We start from the raw sequence: 18,195 nt of genomic DNA, 5'->3' as shown, positions 1-18,195 counted from the left end.
TACATTTCAGAGGGGCTAACAGTATTCCCCATTTCTTCACTGTCTGACACACTGACCCACTGAACAAAACCAAAGACTCTTTTGTCTTCTTCCCAATCTGTTAATCAGACAGGCGTGCCTGACATTCCACCTTCAGTCTCTCTGGGTTAAATTGGGTCTTCAGGGAAAGAATTAGAAATGTAAACTAGTCTGTTTGTGCGTACAGTATTAGATAAAAAAAATATAGATATATTTTGTCAAAATCTGGTAGTTTGTACTTAGAATATGTATTTCAGGAATTGAACTTGTCTAGGGAGAATGCACCATAATCAGCATTGCTAAATCCCACAAATGTAAAAGTGACCAGGTAAGCTGTACATTTCGAGCATGTTTATGGTAAAAGAACTCAAAAAAAGTATTACAAAAACTGCAGGAGGACATTACAGTTGCAGACAATACAGGTATCTGCACGTAATTTCACTCCTTTTCTGCAGTGCATTTCATTATAAACACAATGTACAGTACACAGAAATATACATTTACAACACACAAGGCATTATTTAACGTGAATATACATGTTTCCCTTTTAAGAAAGCATTCAGTGCATTTTATCCATCGGAATAATATTCACTTTTGTATGACAGAATTACAAAACAAATACCAGTAATGGTTGGCCACTATTTCTCCAGCATTCAGATATAATAAGCAATGTTTTAACAGATAATAATCAAATAATGTATATATTTGTGTTTACTAGGGTTATTGTAGTAGCTAAACATCTCCCATTGGCCTCTTCTCCTGGATTCCAGTGAGTAGCAGGAGTACTTTCTGCGTCATACGTGCTCTGCCACCGTTGTGGTCACTTGTGCAAGTCTCTTCAGTATTGTTCCTTCAAAATACTTATTTAAAATACTGAGATTGACCCTTCATTTCATACGGAAATGCTACAATACGCTGCTCCCTTCTTGAAGCCCAACCATGGCATACTAGTATACACATTTAACACAGCACTGCACCTGTCTTAGACCAGGAACAAACCTTGATGTACAGCGATTGTAGAGGGAGAGATGTTTTCCCCCCTGGTCTGTGTCGTGCATGTTACTGCATATCAGTTCATCTTGACGTGTAAAATGGCCGACCAACCATCTCAAACCCAAACGGTAGTCGTGTTTTCTGGAGTTTGCTCCTGTCATGAACAAAAACCAAGCACGGTCACAGGTTTTGGTTACTATATTGCCGTGGATAATTGAAACTGTGTTCCTGTATAATTACTCTGTTACAGCACTACTGTAAACACATTCTTCATCAAGCCTTCAACGTCGTGTCACTGCTTGTGTTTTGTACCTTCTGTTGTTGAATGTACATCACAGCATCGTGGACCGTAACAAAGATGTGCTGTGGGTTCATGTAGTTCATCAGTCCACTGGAGGTTAGGATCCTCAGAACACTCTCTGTCGGGGAAGAGTACCTTCTATCAATGTTCTAGATCCCTCAAATTCAAAATCTGGACCTCGAAACCAGTTCCACTGCTTTAAAAAAAAAAGATTCCCTTCTAACCAGGGACTGATTTAGACCTTGGACACTAATTGGGTTCATTAAATGATCAGGTAGAACAGAGAACCAGCAGTAGTCAAGACCTTGTAGGGTTTTACATGTTAGAACTTCAGTCAGTGCTGTAGATCTAGAGTCGGAACATTCCCCGTTCAACATTAATTACATCACACGTCAGACTCCTGCTCAGCATACGTTTGGATGATTGAACTTATTGCTATTGAAATGATCGTTATACATTCATTTGTTGAACTTACCATTGCAATTGGCCAAATATATGCAAACCCCAACTTTCTGGCATTCAATACACATCTGGAAAAAGAGGCATCAATTAATTCCACCGATACTAGAAGGAAAGATAACATACTGTAGAACAAGGTACTGCATGTTCGTCTCGCAGAAGGTACTGCACAACAAAATACTATATTGTTTACTTTTCTCACCTGTATGAAGAGTCTGGCTCCAGCAACATCGACAAAAATCACACTGCTGCAATCTATTAGTACTGCCTGGACTTCACTTCCAGCTGTTTCTGCAGAGACAACATTAGGGAAGGGAAAGGGGGATACCTAGTCAGTTGTACAACTGAATGCATTCAACTGAAATGTGTCTTCCGCATTTGATCCCAACCCCTCTGAATCAGAGAGGTGTGGGGGGGGCTGCCTTCATCGACATCCGCGTCTTTGGCACCCAGGGAACAGTGGGTTAACTGCCTTGCTCAGGGGTAGAACAACAGATGCTTACCTTGTCATCTCGGGGATTTGATCCAGCAACCTTTCGGTTACTGGCCCAATACTCTAACCACTAGTTCAGTGTATTACTGATAGAGAGTTAAAGGCCCAATGCAGCCATTTTTATATCAATATCAAATTATTACTGGGTAACAATTAAATACCTTACTTTAATAGTTTTCTATATAAAATTGACAAAAATACCTTGGGAGCAGTCTGAGTGGGGAGGGGAGAAACTTAAAACTGTTATTGGTAGAGTTTTGGAACTCTATTTCTTATTGGTCTATTAACCAATGGTGATGTCACCATAGAAAGCTGAAACTCCCGGCCATTGAAACAGGCTGATTAGAAGGTCCTGTCTAGATCACGCTGATCAGATTTTTTGAACACTTTGTTCGTTTCATCGGCTGTTATTCAATATGATACAATACACAAGAAAAACTGGGCCCTTACTTACAGTGCATTTGGAAAGTATTCAGACCCCTGGACTTTTTCGACATTTTGTTACGTTACAGCCTTATTCTAAAATGGATGAATTATCAATCTATACACAATACCCCATAATGACGAAGCAAAAACAGGGTTTTACATTTTTTTTTGCAAAAGTATTAAAAATAAAAAACAAATATACCTTACTTACATAAGTATTCAGACCCTTTGCTATGTGAGTTGAAATTCAGCTCAGGTGCCTAGTGTTTCCACTGATCAAACTTGAGAGGTTTCTACAACTTGATTGGAGTCCACCTGTGGTAAATTCAATTGATTGGACATGTTTTGGAAAGGCACAACCTGTCTATATAAGGTCCCACAGTTAACAGTGCATGTCAGAGCAATAACCAAGCCATGAGGTCGAAGGAATTATCCATAGAGCTCCGAGACAGGATTGTGTTGAGGCACAGATCTGGGGAAGGGCACCAACAGATTTCTGCAGCATTTAAGGTCCCCAAGAACACAGGGGCCTCCATCATTCTTAAATGGAAGAAGTTTGGAGCTACCACGACTCTTCCTAGAGCTTGCCGCAGGCCAAACTGAGCAATCGGGGGAGAAGGGCCTTGGTCAGGGAGGTGACCATGTACCCGATGGTCACTCTGTGGAGATGGGAAAACCTTCCAGAAAGACAATCATCTTTGCAGCGCTCCACAAATCAGGTGTTTATGGTAGAGTGGCAAGAGGAAGCCACTCCTCAGTAAAAGTCACATGACAGCCCGCTTGAAGTTTTCCAAAAAGGCACCTGAATACTTTCCGAATGCACCGTAAGTAGTCCTGTACCCAGATTACATTACTGCAAACTATATACAGTACTTTTGTGTATTATCACTCACCAGATTTAAAGAACTCATTCTCAGATGAAAATGATGTGTTTGCGACACCTCTCTCCTGAAAAAAAAGACATTGCCAGCAAGTTATAGAACATATGTTTTGATATTTTCTAATGTACAAGATGTGATCTAGCCCAGATATAATGTGCAGTCTTACCACAGTGCTGACAGCCTCTCTTTCCCTCTTCTCCAGGGCCTTCCTGGCCTTCTCTCTACTGCGGATCCTCTCTGGGGTGAGGCCCAGCAGACGACTCATGTCCTCTCTGAAGAAGCTGCGGTTGCCATAGTAGATGGGCCCGTTGTATGTCAGGATCTTTACACCTGGAACTTCATAGCACTAAGGAGAGGGGACGGAGAGAGGCAGGTTAACAGAGCACTCATCCCAAACATCACTTGTTGTGAGGTGTTTTTTTTTAAAGAGTGCAGACAGAATTAGCTTTTCTTGCTTCCCGCCCTCCTCTTTTTTTAAACAGTTGAGTCATTAGAAGATGCTGTAATCCAGTGCGGTTTGCAATAACTAAAGTAAGTTATAAGGTGTGTTTTCAAAGGGACAAAGTGACACACCTACAGACATGGATATAGAGCTCTGCTACCTGACATGTGCTCGACAGGCCCTGACATTATAAATTGGGTTAGGGACAAAAAATATATATCCTTAACTAGGGTACAGGCAGGGCTCGAGGATCACTAAAGTTGATCGCTAACATTTTGAAGCTGAGCCATTTGCGCGTGTCTGCTGCGCAGTAGAGTCCTACCTGACTGACACCCTAAGAAAGTGTCAGAAGTGCTTCAACCTCGTCAAATATACGACAGGAGAGATTATGTCACAGAAAATAATAATGCTCCTTGAGTTTTGTCTGAGTTTAAAGGGACAAAAAGTAGCTAACTGCTCTCTCATGTCTCTTCATTGACTCGCGAGTGACAGAGGGGAGCAGTTCATGGATTTATTAATGGAGGAAGTTATTCCTGATTTCGGGTTTCGGGCAGAAGCAATCGGACCTCAGTAGGGTAGAGGACCTGAACATCACAGGCATGGGTAGGACTCGGTTTTAAAATGCATGCCCGTGCAGCACTCTACATTGATCACTGTCTGAAACTATGATTACTAATGAGGGTTTCTCACGATTGCATCACATTAGCCGTTTTTACTTCACAACTACATAAAGAATCACTGGAAGTATTTGTATTGTGATTAACATGATATCTTTACAGACAGAAAAATATCTCTACAGTGTGTACAGGAGAATGCCTCTCACCTTGTTGTGGTTCTCTAAAGGTCTGTAGATCTCTGTGTTGCTCGCTCTGCCCAGCACGGAACACCCAGCCCTGAGGAAAACGGTGTTATTATTATGGCAGTGTATGCATACACTGGGTATACCAAACGTTAGGTACAACCTCCTAATATTTACTTGCACCTAGGGCTGTGGCGGTCAGAAAAATTTAGTCAGCTGGTGATTGTCAAGGAAATAGCTGTGGGTCTCACGGTAATTGACCGTTAATTAACATAAACCCATTTAGAATCTCCTGGCTTCAACACAGACTACAAGCCACTGATGCTGATCTTTGGAACATCTACATTTTAAGTCTAATAAATCCATGTAATATAGCCTACACCTTCACAATAAATCCATTATTTATTTTAGACAGGTCTATAGAAGTACTTATAGAAATACTTAATTTCCACCATGATTTGCAAATAAATTCATTAAAAATCCTACAATGTGATTTTCGGGATTTTTTTTCTCATTTTGTCTGTCATAGTTGAAGTGTACCTGTGATGAAAATTACAGGCCTCTCTCATATTGTTAAGTGGGAGAACTTGCACAATTGGTGGCTGATTAAATACTTTTTTGCCCCACTGTATGTGTGAATTTTTGGGGGGGATTTAGAATGGATCATTATCATGCACCTGTATCGAAAAAGGGGCAATGGTATAGCTTACACCTATAGAAAGCTTATCCTCCTCTTTTTAATAGAGGCCATCACACTGTTTTCTCACGCAATTACATAGCCTATAGAAATGTTGCGCAACATGAGCTCATGGGCTTTCATGAAGTGTTTGATTAGATTTTCGAATACATTTGAATTGATGCCAGAGTGATTAGAGGGACAATAGAGTGCTGAGTAGCAGGCAGTTAGCAAGTTTGGTAGGCTAATAATGACCATCAGCAGCATCAGAGCTTGAAAAGCCAGATTACTGTGACTAAACGCTCACGTGGAATTTGACTGGATATTAATTTGTCCCTATGAGAGACAGTAATCCACAGTGCTCTACTCTAGAGACTTCAATTCCGGCACACAGCGGTCTCTGGAGAAATGCATCACATTATTAGAAGGCACAGTTATAGTTTCGCTAATGATTATTGTTGCTGATGAATGCAGAAATCAAATTAGTACAGATGTAATAACAAATTGTACGCATATACTGTAGATGTACACAGGCAGTTACACTTGGCTAGACATTGGTTACATTTAGCAATGTAGTAACCTGTACAGTTCCAACGGCTGTAGCTCTGACGGAAACATTGACACACTGTGTCTGTGTTGTCAAGTGTTGAGAGGGGCGAAGGCATCGCGTACCTCTGTGTGCGACAGATGACTGTCATCATCGAAAAGACCACTCCAATAGCCAGACCCATATCGACATTCAGGACCACAACAGACAGCCAAGTCACCAGCCACACTACCTGCAAAACACATAAAGTACCGTCCATATAAGGTCACAGATATGCAGGCCACATTGGTTCTCACAGGGGTTGATCACTAAACCACTTGCCCAAAAATTGTATATTTATACAAAGCAATGGTAACACTGAGAGACTTACGAAGTCAATCTTGCTGACTCGCCAGAGGTCTGGCAGGTCCTGGAACTGTAGAAACATCTGCCTGAGGCTGGTGACATTGATACAGGCCAGCACTGCCTAGGGAGAGAATTAACGCAGGGTGGATCAGGACATTACGAGTAAATGACTCGGAAGATGAGTGCGTTTCGTTGTATGTCCTTTTGTTTGCACAAACTAGCTAAAGTCTGTATGCCTCCACCTGACACACACTGACTCACCTTGGGCAGGAAGTAGAAGAGAGGTCCAATCAGCAGTAGAACTATCAGAACCACCAGACTGGTGAACAAGCCAGAGAGCTGAATGGACAGAGAGACAGAGAACATTAAATGACGTTAAAGGAATGAATGTATCATCATGCCAGAAGCACATGGCGAGGCAGACAAATAGGGCATCGAGAAAGTCATCCATACAGATTCAAGTAAAGGCAAAGCCTGGAAAGTAGGCTTGATATAAAGTAGTGTGTACCTGTGTGAATCCCCCAGAACTCTCCAGGATGTTGGTGGTGGCCAGAGTGGCTGAGCTGGGGAAACAGGTGAAGAGAGACGACACTGTGTTGGAGATACCATGGGCCAGGAGCTCCTGGAGAAACAAGGCGAACATGATGACGATGATGCTGATGATGACGACGATGATGGTGATGACAACGACGATGATGATGACGACGGTAATGATAACGCTTGTCCTTAAAGATGGACTTCTTGTCACAGCTCACAGATTACACACACACAGAAGTCACATTGAACGTGTAATGCCTTGTACACGGAGACCAGATTTGAGCGAGTATTGATTTTCCAGCACTACTGAATCATATTAGTCGAGGACCACTGTAGCCTACCTGGTTGGGTTGGATGGAGTAGCCGTGCTTGTCTGCGTAGATCATTGCCAGTGAGACAGACACAGCGTAACCCACGAACGTAATGGCAACCGTGTCTCCAGCGATCTCAGGCAACTTGTGCAAGGCAGGCATCCGTGGACTAGGGAAGCTACACAGTCAAAACATGGTCAAAACTTGACACTCACTCTCTGTTTATAATGGTCTCTTTTTAAAAGAAGTTAAATGATGATGATGATGATGAGGATGATGTCACTAGATGGAGATGCTCAGTTAGTGGATACCATACCCTGCAGGAATGTGTCCCACTATCTGAACGTCATAGTTTGAGTCCAGAGAGGAAGCATAGGCCACTCCTGTAGCTATTATCACCTGAGAAAGAGAGACATCAAATTGAGATATAACACACCAATAAGCACGTCACAAACGTTACAGCTACACAGAGCTACATTGAACATGACCAGTATTATAATAGCTGTTCTCTTCGTGACTGACCGTGAGGATCTCTACGGGGATGGGTGTGCGTAGGTACTGTCGGAATCTCATGTTGACTTCTTTGACCGGTACCAGGATGGCCAGACACACCAGGGAGGTCAGTAGCTCAGCCATGTTGGTTTGGGGAAGGTTCTCTATGACAGACGCAAGGGTCTGGAGGACACAGACAGGGGGGAAGGAGTTAACACACACACGGGGGGTGATGGATTTCATCGGGCCATGTTGGTGTGGGGCGGGTTATAGTGAAGAGAGGAGCAACTCTTTCAATTGTCTCTTCCCACAACCCGGTGTTTATGATTGTCAAGTGTCTCTTACAAGGTTAAATTTAACCTAGTGAGGTTTTGAGAGCTCCCTCAGGTCTCTTTTATTTGAGACTTCTTCTCTCCTTCAGAGAACCTGGGTTATGATAGTACACCGTTTTTATTACAATTCCACAACATACTGGAGCTCTAAACCACCTTAAACTGAACACTGTATCATCCTGATCATTGTCACTTCTCCGACTGCTGACCTTGAAGAGTGAGAAGGGGCCGGTGTGGCGGGGGAGCCGCAGTCCCAGCATGCTTTGCAGCTGTGAGATGGTGACGTGGAAGGCTGCAGCGCTGGTGAATGCCTTGACGATGGGCTCTGACAGGTATGTAGAGAGGAAACCCAGCTGTAGCCCAAACATACAGAGCTGTGAAACAAACAACATTTAGTCAGGACTACAACATCTAAACACGATAGAAATACCATTCCATCTACAGGGCCATGCCATCTTAAACTTGTCCTTTACCTTGCTTCCTGCTTAAAACATCATAGGGAGGTGAGGAGAGCAGCTCTTCTGATCTTGGCCTCCAATGCTCTCCTCGCTTCCCTCTGAAGTTTTGAGACAGAGATGAGGAGAGGATGCAGGGAATCGAGGGAAATAAATACTTTTGAGATTCAACCAGAGAGAACTCTATGTATCACTCACCATCATGATCCCTGAGAGTAGGGCTACAGCAGAGGCAACCCCAATCCTCTGGGCCTCAAAGTCTGCAGCCTCTGGACTGGAGGAGTTGAGCTGTAGAGGGGTGGGCACCAGCTGTTCCACCACTGAGCCTGTCATCAGGCTCACCACTGCAAAGGTACCTGGGAAACAGACACAGCTAGTCTGTGATTCAACCGCTCAGCACCACTACCAAAACAGCCATGAAGCAACTCAGCATCAGTGTGAGCACAGATGCAACGGAAGTGTTTTGGTGAACTAGGCTCTGTTCATATACAGTGCATTTGGAATGTCATCAGACCCCTTCAGTTTTCCACATTTTGTTACGTTACAGCCTTATTCTGAAATGGATTTTAAAAATGTTTTCCTCATCAATCTGCACACAATACCCCACAATGACAAAGCAAAGCAGGGTTTTTGAAATGTTTGCACATTTATTACAAATAAAAAAACAGAAATACCTTATTTACATAAGTATTCAGATCCTTTGCTATGAGACCTGAAATTGAGCTCAGGCGCATCCTGTTTCCGTTGATCATCCTTGAGATGTTTCTACAACTTGATTGGAGTCCACCTGTGGTCAATTCAATTGATCGGACATGATTTGGAAAGGCACACCCCTGTCTATATAAAGTCCCACAGTTGACTGTGCATGTCAGAGCAAAAACCAAGCCACGAGGTCAAAGGAATTGTTCTTAGAGCACTGAGACAGGATTGTGTGGAGGCACAGATCTGGAGAAGGGTACCAAAACATTTCTGCAGCATTGAAGGTCCCCAAGAACACAGTGACCTCCATCATTCTTTAATGGAAGAAATTTGAAACCGCCAAGACTCTTCCTAGACCTGGATGCCCGGCCAAACTGAGCAATCGGGGGAGAAGGGCCTTGGTCAGGGAGGGCCGATGGTCCCTCTGACAGCGCTCCAGAGTTCCCCTGTGGAGATGGGAGAACCTTCCAGAAGGACAATCATCTCTGTAGCACCAGACGGAAGACACTCCTCAGTAAAGTTCAAGGTTCATATATGGTTGTGCGCCAGTGCACTGAGCAAAACGATCTAGTTGCCACTCCTGAACGGAGGAAAAAGCACCAACTGTGCCATGTTCATCTGCACCCTATTACGCACGTTCCTCTGTTCCTCTGGCGCCGAGGAGTGGGCGTCCACAGAGGACGGTAAAACCTGTTCTTTTGGCCAGTATGGTTACACCGCTGGGTTCTTCTCCTTTGTCATACTATGTCCGCGCATGGTGAGGAGGATGTCCCTGGTCCCGACGATTGAGGACTGCAGGGTAGATTGATAAATTCACTGGATGTTTCGGATAGCCTTCTCGCTCATCTGGCTGCTGATAGGCGAGACGAGTCAGTTGGTCTGACTCTGAGTTTTGCAGTTTTGTTTTCTGATACGCCAACACGTACAAACTTGATGGAACACGATATTGGTGCTAGGGATGCTGGCCCCATCCGTCAGCGGTTCTATAGAGTTTATTCAGAGAAAAGCCGTTGTCTGGATGCTGAGAGCAGGTACATGCTGGAGGAGGGTGATATTGCAGAGCCTTCTTTCTCCAGCTGGGCTTCTCCCTGTATCTTTGTCAGTAAACCGGATGGGACAAACACATTTTGTATGGACTACCGTAAGGTAAACAGTGTCACTAAGCCAGATTAATTTCCTCTTCCCCGGATAGAGGACTGTGTTAATCAGGTCGGAGCAGCGAAGTTTGTGAGCAAGTTTGACCTGTTAAAGGGCTATTGGCAGGAGTCACTGATGTGTAGGGAACATGAAATCTCTGGTTTATTACACCTTCAGGTCTGTACTCGTATTTGGTTATGAGTTTTGGCCTGCGTAATGCACCTGCCACTTTTCAGCGCCTTATGAACAGGGTTGTCTCCGGTCTTGTTGGGTGTACTGTTTATCTGGACGATGTAGTGGTTTATGCAGATACTTGGGAGGAGCATCTGGCCCGTAATCAAGCTTTGTTTGACTGCCTGGCTGCGGGTCACCTCCCTTTCAAATGAGCTAAGTGTGAATTTGCTCAGGCGACTGTTACGTACCTTGGTAAGGTGGTTGGGCAGGGTGAGGTGCATCCTTTCCGGGCTTAAGTGGTAGCTATTGATGCTTTTCTACCGCCAACCACTAAAAAGGAACTGATGCGTTTCTTGGGAATGATTGGTTATTACCATAGTTTCTGTAGGAACTTCTCTACCTTGGTCGCTCCCCTGACAGATTTGCTGAAAGCTAAGACGGTTTACGTCTTGTCCCCTCTCTGACAACCTCAACTTCGGTGCTGGCTGCTCCTTGCGTGTGGATGCGAGTCACGTGCAGGTGGATGGGAGTCACATGGGGGCAGGTGCAGTCCTGCTGCAAGCAGATGTGTCTGATGTTGAGAGGCCTGTTAGTTGATTTTCCAAGAAGTTGAACCATTATCAGTTGAACTACTCCGTGGTGGAAAAAGAAGCGCTAGCACTCATATGGGTGCTACAACACTTCGAGGTGTATGTCGGGTCAGATGTAGTTTGCTGGGGCAGTGGGGTAGCGTTTACTAGGACAGTATTTTGTTTGCGTTTATGTATACTTGGTTGCTGTGGTGTTCCCGGGTCCTTGGTGGTCCCTGGTTTTATGGATAGGAGTGTGACGACCCTCCCACTCTGTCTGCCTAATTCTTTCTCTTTGCTCTTGTTTTCCTTAATAGGATGTTGGTGGGCGGAACTGGGAGGGTCGTCTGCGAAATGGGACACACATGGGCTCAGGTGTGTCCCGGGGATTAATACAGTCGTGGCTGAAAGTTTTGAGAATGACACAAATATTACATTCCACAAAGTTTGCTGCTTCAGTGTCTTTAGATATTTTTGGAATACTGAAGTATAATTACAAACATTTCATAAGTGTCAAAGGCTTTTATTGACCATTACATGAAGTTGATGCAAAGAGTCAATATTTGCAGTGTTGACCCTTCTTTTTCAAGACCTCTGCAATCCGCCCTGGCATGCTGTCAATTAACTTCTGGGCCACATCCTGACTGATGGCAGCCCATTCTTGCATAATCAATGCTTGGAGTTTGTCAGAATTTGTGGGTTTTTGCTTGTCCACCCGCCTCTTGAGGATTGACCACAAGTTCTCAATGGGATTAAGTGTTGGGGAGTTTCTTGGCCATGGACCCAAAAGATCAATATTCTGTTTCCTGAGCCACTTTTGCATTATGGAAAGGTGCTCCATCAAGCTGGAAAAGGCATTGTTCACCAAACTGTTCCTGGATGGTTGGGAGAAGTTGCTCTCGGAGGATGTGTTGGTACCATTCTTTATTCAAGGCTGTGTTCTTAGGCAAAATTGTGAGTGAGCCCACTCCCTTGGCTGAGAAGCAACCCCACACATGAATGGTCTCAGGATGCTTTACTGTTGGCATGACACAGGACTGATGGTAGCGCTCACATTGTCTTCTCCGGACAAGCTTTTTTCAAGAAGCCCCAAACAATCGGAAAGGGGATTCATCAGAGAAAATGACTTTACCCCCGTCCTCAGCAGTCCAATCCCTGTACCTTTTGCAGAATATCAGTCTGTCCCTGATGTTTTTCCTGGAGAGAAGTGGCTTCTTTGTTGCCCTTCTTGACACCAGGCCACCCTCCAAAAGTCTTTGCCTCACTCTGCATGCAGATACACTCACACCTACCTGCTGCCATTCCTGAGCAAGCTTTGTACTGGTGGTGCCCCGATCCCGCAGCTGAATCAACTTTAGGAGATGGGCCTGGCACTTGCTGGACTTTCTTGGGCTCCCTGAAGCCTTCTTCACAAGAATTGAACCGCTCTCCTTGAAGTTCTTGATGTTCCGATAAATGGTTGATTTAGGTGCAATCTTACTGGCAGTAATATCCCTGCCTATGAAGCCCTTTTTGTGCAAAGCAATGATGACGGCACGTGTTTCCTTGCAGGTAACCATGGTTGACAGAGGAAGAACAATGATTCCAAGCACCACCCTCCTTTTGAAGCTTTCAATCTGTTATTCGAACTCAATCAGCATGACAGAGTGATCTCCAGCCTTGTCCTCGTCAACACTCACACCTGTGTTAACGAGAGAATCACTGACATGATGTCAGCTGGTCCTTTTGTGGCAGGGCTGAAATGCAGTGGAAATGTTTTTGGGGGGATTCATTTCATTTGCATGGCAAAGAGGGACTTTGTAATTCATTGCAATTCATCTGATCACTCTTCATAACATTCTGGAGTATATGCAAATTGCTATCATACAAACTGAGGCAGCAGACTTTGTGAAAATTAATATTTGTGTCATTCTCAAAACTTTTGGCCACGACTGTACACCTTTCCCCCATATATCCAGGAGACACACTGTTGGTTTTGGTTGTGGCATTTTAGGGCTTCTTTGTTTATTTTGGCACCTCTCAACACCCATCATTATCACCATCTATGCACGCATCCACTCACTTACGCTACTGACTACACACACCATTGTTACTTGGATATAGTTCACTTTATTTAATAAATATGTTTCTTATTTCTTTAACTCTGTGTCGTCTCCCTCTTTGTTACCGGCTACGAGCCGTTTCGTAACAAAAGGAACTTGACAGCCCGCTTGGAGTTTTCCAAAAGGCACCTAAAGACTCTGAGACCATGAGAAACAAGATTCTTTGGTCTGATGAAACCAATGCCAAGAGTCACGTCTGGAGGAAACTCCATCCCTACGATGAAGCATAGTGGTGGCAACATCATGCTGTGGGGATGTTTTTCAGCGCAGGAAATGGGAGACTAGTCGAGGGATCGAGGGAAAGATGAACGGAGCAATGTACAGAAAGACCCTTGATCAAAAACTGCTCCAGAGCACTCAGGACCTCAGACTGAGGTGAAGGTTCACCTTCCAACAGGACAACAACCCTAAGCATTACAGCCAAGAAAGACAAAGCAGGAGTGGCTTTAAGACACGTCTCTGAATGTCCTTGAGTTGCCCAGCCAGAGCCCGGATTTGAACCGGATCAAACATCTCTGGAGAGACCTGAAAATAGCTGTGCAGCGACGCTCCCGATCCAAACTGACAGAGCTAGAGAGGATCTGTAGATAAGAATGGGAGAAACTCCCCAAATCCAGGTGTGCCAAGCTTGTAGCCTGACACCCAAGAAGACTTAAGGGTGTAATCCCTGTCAAATATGCTTCAACAAAGTACTGAGTAAAGGGTCTCAATACTTATGTAAATGCTTTTTCATAATGGGGTATTGTATGTAGATTGATGATGAAAAAAAAACAGATTTAATCAATTCTAGGATATGGCTGTAATGTAATTTATTTTTGAAAAAGTCAAGGGGTCTGAATACCTTCCGAATGCTCTGAATACAGTCCCTAGTATAAAGGGAATAAATTATATATTTTTTGCAACCGATATACACAATCTACTCCACATTGAATTTAAAAAACAACTAAGCTTTCTTGATTGCGTAATTCTTCACTCCCCAGAGATAATTCATGCCTACATACACAGATTTGAAATCATTGGCCACTTTAATATATAGAACACTAGTCACTTTAATAATGTCACTTTAATGACGTTTACATATCTTGCATTACTTATATCATATGTATATATACAGTATTACATACTATCTACTGTATCTTAGTCTATGCCGCTCTGACATTGCTCATCCATATATTTATATATTCTTAATTCCAAGAGACGGGACCACTCAGGAACACTCCACACTTCTTGGAAAGCCATTCTAGTGTGTCTTTGGCATTAAAATGTGTGTAATTGTCCCGCTGAAAAATAAAACTCTATCCCAAGGTTTTCAAAAGACTGATATCTGGATTTCCTCTCATTTTCTACATGGGCTTTTCTCCTTTCGTATTTATTTTTCTCCTGACAAACTCCCCTGTCCCTGGCGATGGCAAGCATACCCTTAACATGAAGCTGACACACATTTTCTCATGTTTAGATTCATTTTATGGCAGCAAAATGTGAAGACTGTTCAAGGGTTGTATAGGCTTTCACTAGGCACTGTTTATACTGCTCTTTTTGTGTGTGTGTGTGTGTGTGTGTGGTGGCGGGGGGGTTGTTTAAGCCCTCTTGCAACCTTACCTGCACACCTATATACCTTGTTTTTATCTGTACTTCGTCTTTCACTTGTCTTTTGTGTGTGAATAACTCTAACTAAAACAAAAAAACTATGATGATTAACTTTGACTTTAGCTCAGGGGACTAACACAGTCTTATGGGGCAGTGGAGACCCTGGTTCAAACCCAGTAGCTGTCACACAGATACCCATGGCAGAGGCATTTATCTCAGGCACATTGTGCGTCCTATCCATATCCATTTGTCAGGCTCCAGTCCTAAATGTATAATATCAGCGTGTGTATACCAGTGGATACATGCCGTCCTGTGCCAAACAGCATGTAGAGAACCACAGGGAAGAAGGAGGTGTAGAGGCCATAGATGGGCGCCACTGACGTCAGTAAGGCAAAGGCCATACCTGTTTTCAGGAAGAGAAACAAGATATTAGGCTACAATCGGTTGCCATCACATACACCCGTGGCTACATGAGTAATTGGTGTCATCTTTAGATAAAAAGGCTTTGATCTCGTGGTAAATAATGTTGGCAATAAATGCTATGAAATAACACCTGCTATTACTGTATAACTACTTTCAACGCTGGTATTTTCTTGACTCCATCTGAATAAACCACGGGGGCGTAACATCCATTGAGATGACATTTTTGAGGTTCCATTTTTCCTGTCAAGCTCAGATGATAATACATTTTTAAAATACATTTTATATTTTGTAACAAGATTATTTTGTACATTGTGTGTGTGTGTGAATGGCATATTGTAAAAATATACATTCAAATGTATAAATAATCTGGGCTCTGTGCTATCTGGGATCCGTAGGAGGTCCTTACTCCATTGAAGTTGACATTTGAAATGGTTAATGTAAGGATTAGATTTAGGTAAGGGTTAGGTTTATGGTTAGGGTAAGAGTATGGGTTAAGGTTGGGGTTTAGTGTTGGGACGTCCCCAAGGAACCGGATAGCATTGACCAAATATCTGGAGTTAACAAAAAGTCCATATTTGAAGGTGTTTATTTCGTTTACATGAGCAATTTGACAAAATCTTGTTAAAATCAATCAAACACACGATTGGTTAGTAATTACTGCCAAAACAGTGACACGTGGGAAATAAAACGTCATCACAGAATTAGGGAAAAGTTGTAACAAAATAGTTTGTAAAGATGGTAAATCGACATCAATTTACTACAGTAAACCTTTGCTCACAATATTCACTTAAAAATGTACTCACCTTGTGGAATGTGAAGTATACCGACTGTTAGTCCCGCTATTGTATCACCTAGCATCCATTTTTTCAGCCTGTACTTCGGCAGCCAGTTAAAAATGGGAATTCGTTCCCTCAACAGGTGAAGGCATGCTGCACGGGAACACCTGCACCGCTCTGCGATCTTCTCCCGAAAACGTTGACCACCTCCACGGGGCTTGTCCTCGGTACCGTACGACTGTCTGAACCGGTCCTCGGTGTAAATATTTCGGTACACAGCCACTGAAGCGCTCATCTTGTCCTCCAGGTGAGTGTTTACGTTGCCTTTGTTGAAACTAGTTTTAATCTGAGAAGATGAGGCAGAAAATATGCGGTCGCTACTGCTTGTCATATATATAGTAGGAATCTGTCTCTAGTTTGACATCAGAAACCATCGAATTTTCCTGTCTAGTGTTAGGCAGCCAATGACATGGCTCAATGCCGAAACTTTTTGTTATTGTGTTGAACTTTCTTTGGGGTTTCTTTCTTAGCCTACATCCTTGTCCCTGGCAGAGACCCCGTAAAGGTGTGCTTGTGTTGATGGATGCCTGGTCCATAACAATCTGCAGGGTCCTACTGCTACCAGCTTTATGCTTCAGAAAAATTGAAAAAAAAAATGTGACCCATACTCTATTCCTCCTTTCCTGCTATGACACAAACCTCCCCCACCGATTGACTTCACCAGACACACACTGACAGTATTCTTAACTATTCAAAGAGCCTGGCTTCCCCTTAAAAGTCATACAATGTACAGCTCTGTGTAAAACTCCACTGAGATCAAAGTGGTATTGTTGCTAAAGTGGAGGTATAGTGTAACCTCTAACCATATCTATTTGCAATTATAAGTGGTGGTCATTTCCGAGAAGGGTTGATTTCTGTATAATAACCCTGGTCTCTGGGGGTGTCTAAATCACCATAGCCCATAGGGAATAGGCCTGGGGAAACCCTGTGTTTGTCACTGCCCATACATAATTAGTCTGGAACGGAAAAGAGAGACAAGAGAACCCTGTTCTGTGAAATGTAATCAGACATGTTGAGCTGCTTGCGGTCCATTGATCAAAACACACCTTGACTCGAATGATGAGTGAGAGTTTTTGTGTGCGATGAAGTTCTCCTCTGATTTTCAGAGAGAGAGATGAGAGAGGAGTCAAACATATATCTTTCTTTGTCAGATTTGACACTTTTCAGACATTTACCAAAATGATTAATATTATCTCCAGTTTGGAAGTAGTGTAGTGAGCTTTGCTATTGCAATTCGGTAATAAAAAAAAAACGTTTTTAGCAGTGAAAAAAAAGTTGTTTGAAGTTGTGATGCAGGTAATTCATGGATGCGTTTTTCTAGCATGTCCAGATTGAAGCAGTCGTATTCAAAATATCGTCCGTCATCAGAAATGGGTGGCAGTTTCCCCTGTCCATTGAGTCAGGAGAGTGAACGTGTCTGTTGAGCAGCAGAGTGAGTGAACGTGGTGTAGGTCACTAAGCTTGGCTAACACCACCAAATCCCACTGCATTATAGGCTAATGCATTCAATGAGGGAGTGGAAGATTGCAATCTAATAAGCGTTTTGTTCAAAAAGTGCCTAGTGAAAAAAGAAACAATGATACAATGTAAAACAGAGGGAGGATTTATTTTTGGTTAAAGCCCAGTGTTTGTGCCCGATGAATGAATGAGCTCCACCCTGCCAAAGTGGAAAGTGGTGCTGGGCTCCAAGTCCGTGCAGAGGCACACACATCCAGGGCACCAGGCACAGGCCACGTCTTTTCACTGTCGTACGTGCACACATACCAGGCCAACACACAGTAATGACGCTAGTGGCGAAAAGTTTGGGCTTGAACCTGGACAAATGTTCAGCGATGTGACCTCACATTATACTTTAAAAAAAAAAAAAGTTTGACCTGAGACTAACGGCATTTGCTAATGAGATTTCTGGGCACCCTCACCCTAACTAATTTCAAAGAGCTATTTGAGAGAATCTCTAAAGGGTCAAATTTGGTGGCCCCCATAAATGTCCATATTTTCTTGCAAATGATGTTATTAACATTGATGTTACATAAAGTGAGCAAAAGAACATGTTATGAAATCCCTTTTTTTACCACATTGTTATGTCATGGGTGAAAGCAAATTGCTCAATAAGCTGAGTGAAGCTTTGGAGCCAAGGAGGGTTTGGGGCCAGACGTGGGGT

The 18,195-nt window shown here is 43.2% G+C and overlaps 2 protein-coding genes across 2 annotated transcripts in view; one reads left to right on the top strand and one right to left on the bottom strand.

The window, feature by feature from the left end:
- Positions 1 to 347: 347 nt before the first annotated feature.
- slc26a10 (solute carrier family 26 member 10) lies at positions 348 to 16,560 on the bottom strand. Its single transcript, XM_046366100.1, has 18 exons — positions 16,002 to 16,560; positions 15,068 to 15,178; positions 8,706 to 8,863; positions 8,262 to 8,426; positions 7,751 to 7,903; positions 7,545 to 7,627; positions 7,259 to 7,406; positions 6,889 to 7,002; positions 6,642 to 6,719; positions 6,406 to 6,501; positions 6,161 to 6,267; positions 4,837 to 4,906; positions 3,738 to 3,917; positions 3,584 to 3,638; positions 1,974 to 2,062; positions 1,788 to 1,842; positions 1,324 to 1,430; positions 348 to 1,165 (listed from the first exon to the last, which is right to left on the bottom strand). Exons 1-18 carry the CDS (start codon positions 16,363 to 16,365, stop codon positions 1,127 to 1,129), a joined length of 2,172 nt encoding a protein of 723 aa, XP_046222056.1. The 5' UTR covers positions 16,366 to 16,560; the 3' UTR covers positions 348 to 1,126.
- The window catches only part of LOC124046100 (transcription factor Sp5-like), a 46,115-nt gene continuing 43,801 nt past the window's right edge, over positions 15,882 to 18,195 (top strand). Inside the window, exon 1 of the mRNA XM_046366102.1 lies at positions 15,882 to 16,281. The gene's annotated coding sequence lies outside the window, so the exon portion shown is untranslated. The remainder of the gene's footprint in view (positions 16,282 to 18,195) is intronic.

This window comes from Oncorhynchus gorbuscha, linkage group LG10 (assembly GCF_021184085.1).
Source record: "Oncorhynchus gorbuscha isolate QuinsamMale2020 ecotype Even-year linkage group LG10, OgorEven_v1.0, whole genome shotgun sequence".
Taxonomy (NCBI): Eukaryota; Metazoa; Chordata; class Actinopteri; order Salmoniformes; family Salmonidae; genus Oncorhynchus; species Oncorhynchus gorbuscha.
The sequence above is the reverse complement of the archived record's forward strand: the minus strand, read 5'-3'. Positions and strand labels throughout refer to the sequence as shown.

Excerpts from the sequence above, each read along its gene's own strand:
- slc26a10 (XM_046366100.1), bottom strand. The coding sequence starts at position 16,365 with ATGACAAGCAGTAGCGACCGCATATTTTCTGCCTCATCTTCTCAGATT. Across the intron at positions 7,904-8,261 it reads GCCCCTTCTCACTCTTCAAG|ACCCTTGCGTCTGTCATAGA; the intron begins GTCAGCAGTCGG and ends TGTGTCCTCCAG. Across the intron at positions 3,639-3,737 it reads GAGAGGCTGTCAGCACTGTG|GAGAGAGGTGTCGCAAACAC; the intron begins GTAAGACTGCAC and ends CTTTTTTTTCAG.